This window comes from Pygoscelis adeliae, unplaced genomic scaffold (assembly GCF_000699105.1).
Source record: "Pygoscelis adeliae isolate BGI_AS28 unplaced genomic scaffold, ASM69910v1 Scaffold197, whole genome shotgun sequence".
NCBI lineage: Eukaryota > Metazoa > Chordata > Aves > Sphenisciformes > Spheniscidae > Pygoscelis > Pygoscelis adeliae.
In genome coordinates this window covers 2,854,174-2,858,548 of record NW_008825105.1, presented here as the reverse complement: position 1 = coordinate 2,858,548, position 4,375 = coordinate 2,854,174, and the positions used below count along the sequence as shown (strand labels likewise).

Here is a 4,375-nt window from a genome sequence, read left to right as displayed (position 1 = left end):
TTAGGGCCCTCCGTGCCCCCAGCTCCATGGGAAAGGCTGGGGGCAATCGTACGGCTTCCCCCGGGGGGCACTCGAACAGGGGGGAGACGGAAGCCCGGGGGTCCGCAGCTGCTCCCCGAAAACTCTCGAGTGTTCAGGCCCGGCCAAGAGCGGAGCCCGCTGCCAGCACACACGGCCGGGCTGTTCCTGAGCCCATCCTCGCCCAGCTTGGGGTGGCTACGGCCGGGCTCAGCTCATTGCCCAGCTTCACCCCGCAGCAAGGGGCACGGCAAAGATTTGGGACAGGGAGTGCTCGGCTCTGAGGCTGGGACCCCGCTCACGACCGGCTCTCGCTGCTTTTAAGTTTGATGGGAAACGGAGGTGGGAATCATGGCAAATCCCTGGAAATCACAGCAAATCCAGCAAATCCCATCGCCTCTGCTGGAAACCCTCTCAAGGGCAGCCCCCCAGGGGCCGAGAGAAATCCCACAGAGAAAGGCTGGACGCTAAAAGGTTCTTAAATATTTAGTTCAGATTTATTTAAAGTCAAGTCAGTTTGTGGACACTATTTATATTATTAAAAACACTTGGAGGTTTGTACTTCTAGCAAAAATATACATTTCAGTTTGAGGGTTGTTACACTGTCGAGGAGGGAAGAGCAAAAAGTTCCCCAGGCGATGAGCACGCGAGTCCCGCATGCCGGCCACGGCAAGGGATGCCACCGGGGGGCTGCGGGAAGGACAAATCCCCTGGGGTCCGTCCAGCACACGCACGTCTCCGGTGCCTTCCCCGAGAGGGCTTCAAAGTGCTTTAGAAACGGTAATTCATAACACCCCTGCGAGGTAGGGAGGGGAAGGGGCTGGGCGGGCAGAGGGGGGGGAAACTGAGGCACGGCAAGGAGCCGGAGGGCGGCAGCAGGGGCAGGTTTGGGACCGGCCAGCCCTGTGATGTGGAGGGGAAGCCCAGCAGTCTTCCCCTTCGGGTTTTAAAGGAAGTATTGCACCAGGGAAATCTGCTACCCTGAAGAGGAGGAAAATAAAATAAAACCGACTAATTTGCTCCCACAGCCCCTCCTTGGGAATACCAGCATTTTAATAAGGCTGCTCGGGACACATGGGACCACGAGCTGCAGACGGGTAAGTGCCACTTCTTAGGTCAGACACCATCATCCCGAGAGGGGACCGAGCCCTTCCCGGATCCGTCCCCTCTCCCAGAGCCCGGGTGACGCAGCCCCCCACGCAGGGGTCCGGTCCCGGGCACAGGCGGCAGCACCGTGGCGTTTCACTACAGCTGCGAGAAGTTGCGAGGTAAAGTCCCAGAAGGGCTCTGGGTTTAGGCAGACCCCGAAGCCTGGAGCTGTCCCCGCACTCGGGATGGCGGCAGAGGAGGGCAGGGCAGCTTCCCTGCCCCAGCCGCGCTCACCAGGAAGCTCCTGCTCATTGTAAGCATCCCACCCTCTCCCTCCCCTTTTATAAATACTTGGCATTTATACTGTTTTACAGCTGCAAAGCTCTTTGCAACCAATGCACTAATTAATCCTCGTGCTCCCCTTCCGAGCGGAGAGCAGGTGACAATCCAGCTCCCTTTCACAGAGGGGAAACTGAGGCAGGGCAGTTAACAGACAGGTCAATGTCCTTTCAGCATCATGAGCACTGCGGGCTGGCCGTGGCTTTGCTTTCCCCTCGCTGGTGTCGCTGAAGGCTTTGCTTGCTCCGGTGCTCACAGGAGCCATGCTGCTGGGGAGCCTCTGCTGCCCGCGCTGCCCTGCAAAACCCCCAGAGCCCCCCGGGGCTTGGGAAGGGAGCTGCAGGACAAGCTGCAAGCCCTGCTGCCTAAACCCCGACCAGTCCCAGGCCTGCCCCTGGCCCTGCACAGACCTTTTTGGTAACTCATGTCTGTGCAGAAAAGCCTGGGGAAGCAAACAGATTCTGGCCTCTGCTCTGAAGGTGATTTTTTATGAGTCAAACCCTTTCCCTCCCAGCTCCCCGTCCCTCCCTCTCTCATACTGAGGGGCAGGCTCCCTCTGAAATGGGGGTACCAGGGCAAGGGCTCCCACACGGCACTCAGGGGAAGGCAGAGATCACACAATCCCTCTGGGAGACAGGAATACGCCACACAGCGAGGGGGGGGCTGCAGCTGAGGGTCTCTGCTAGGACAGCCCTACCCGTCTTCGAATACTCTGGCTTTTCTTTGGGAAAGAGAGAAACATCCTTTCATTACACTGTCCTAAACTTCACGGCTCAGGACTACGTCTTCGGAGTGCAATACAAAAAAGAAAATAAAGACACGCTCTAAGTGCTGTTGCTGGCCCCGCCGGATACCCGCACCGCGCTCTGGTCTCCTAATGACCAGAGCATCCCCCACCGTTCCCAAGCTGCCGCAGGAACCCCACCGTCTGGGCCACGTAAACCGGCCGGCCGCTCCGGAGGCCCCAGGGAGCAGCTGAAGAACTGGGCCATAGTAACGGAAACAGTAGCTTATGATTTGCCTTTGTAAATTTGTTAGTGTGTGTTAACGGAAGCCCTGGCCTAGCAGGTGGTGGCTGCAAAATCTTACGGCATCTTGCCCTATGTACCATACGTCAGGGTCACGTAGAAGAGTTTCCAGTAGAAGAAATGGAAGACATGGGGAAAGGTTTTCTTTGTTTCTGTACAAAGAGTCTTGATGGGAATCCATGGCTTCATTCTCATAAATAACAGGTCCTTAGTACATGTCCTTGTAAATCTCCTGCAGAAGTGGGTGCAGAGATGTCTCCGTCTCCGTCTTCTTGATCTTCTGCACCAGCTGGGCGTGCTCCGTCACCAGCTGCCGCAGGTCGGCCATCTTCTGCAGCAGCTTGGGGAAGAGGTACTGGGCATCCGGGTGGTTCGAATGCAGGTGAAACTCCAGTGCTCGCAGGATGTTGTCTTGGATCTCCTCCACCTGCTTCACGTTCATCAGGCCAGGACGGTCTGTGGAGAGGAAGCACGGTAGCTGTAGTGTTATGGTGTAGCCCTCCAAAGCACATGCTCCTCCTGGGGAAAGGGAGACGGGGACTGTAACCCACCCACCGTGACTCCAACCTTGTCAACTAGACAAGGGGAGAAGTGTGCTCTTGGACAACATATCCCACAGCAGCATACAAGGAGGAGATGCCGCTTCTACGCTCCTTGCTCTTGGTCCAAGCTTGCTAGGCATCACCGCCATGGAGAAGCTTTGGTTTTGGAACTGTTCGGTTCTTCTCTCATCCCCCTAAGACACCCCTGGCTGATCTCAGGGCCAGCTGCAGCTCAGCTCCCCCAGCCCAGCCCCAACCACCTCTAAGTACAGGAGGACTCTTCCTGAGACTCACACGGCCAAGAGCACCCGCTCACCTCCGCACAGGATAATGGCAGCCACAAACAGAGACAGGTCACTGTCATCTAGCTCCAGCGCGTTGAATTTCACAGCAAACTCAAATTTGGGCTCCATGATCTCGTTGAAGGGCTTGCGCAGGCTACGCAGGACCTCGCGGTTCACGAAGCCATTCCCGTTGGCCACCAACAGCCCATCCTTGTTCATGATGGAGGCCAGCATGGCAAAGATGGCCTCGTGCACCCCATACTTCAGCAGAGTCACTTGGTCGTTCAAGTAGAGGCCTATGAAGCTGGGGATGCTTTTGGCGAACTCCGTGAGCTCCCGCACGGTCTCCACCGTGGTGCACTGGCAGCGGTAGAAGACGTGCACCCCGATCTCCTTATAGGGGGGAATGCCATTCACTAGCTGTTTCCAGACCAGCCCCTTTTCTGCCTGCCACAAGGTGTCCATGTCGTGGATCACAAAAGGCTGCTTGAAAAAGAAGCAAGCAGTTAGGAACCTGCCGCAGGGACTCGAGATAACAGCTCTGCCAAGGACACCCGCATTTGTCTGCCTGTCAGTGCCCGGGCAACCTGCACCCACCCACAACAGCACAAGTCTGCAGAGCAATGGGAATTTTCCCAGCGAGGGGCGGAACGTGTAGAGCCCACCCGGCTGCAGCGGGGAACTGGTGCATGTGGAACAGCTACAGCAGGAGGGAGATGTGCAGCATCTCCCAGAGAACAGCCTCCCATGTGTCCTGGTTTCGGCAGGGATAGAGTTAATTTTCCTCCTAGTAGCCGGTACAGGGCTGTGTGTTGGGTTTAGGAGGAGAACAATGTTGCTAACACACCCATGGTTTAGTTGGTGCTGAGCAGTGCTTGCACTAGGCAGGGACTTCTCAGCTTCCCGTGCTCTGCCGACTGAGCAGGCTGGGGGTGCACAAGGAGCTGGGAGGGGGCACAGCCAGGACGGCTGACCCCAACCGGCCAGAGGGACGTTCCATACCGCGGGACGTCACGCCCAGTACAGAAACTGGGGAGAGCTGGCCGGGGGGGCCGCTGCTCGGGGACTGGCTGGG

General features: G+C 57.4%; 1 protein-coding gene across 2 annotated transcripts in view; it reads right to left on the bottom strand.

Moving 5' to 3' along the window:
• Positions 1-495: 495 nt before the first annotated feature.
• Positions 496-4,375, bottom strand: part of PPARD (peroxisome proliferator-activated receptor delta) — a 23,539-nt gene continuing 19,659 nt past the window's right edge. Inside the window, exons 6-7 of one of the 2 annotated variants that reach the window (XM_009327417.1) lie at positions 3,333-3,786; positions 496-2,930 (exon numbers count right to left, since the gene is read on the bottom strand). In XM_009327417.1, the coding sequence (XP_009325692.1) occupies positions 2,683-2,930; positions 3,333-3,786 (702 nt within the window). In that variant the 3' untranslated portion in view covers positions 496-2,682. The remainder of the gene's footprint in view (positions 2,931-3,332; positions 3,787-4,375) is intronic. The other variant, XM_009327418.1, reaches the window with a different exon arrangement.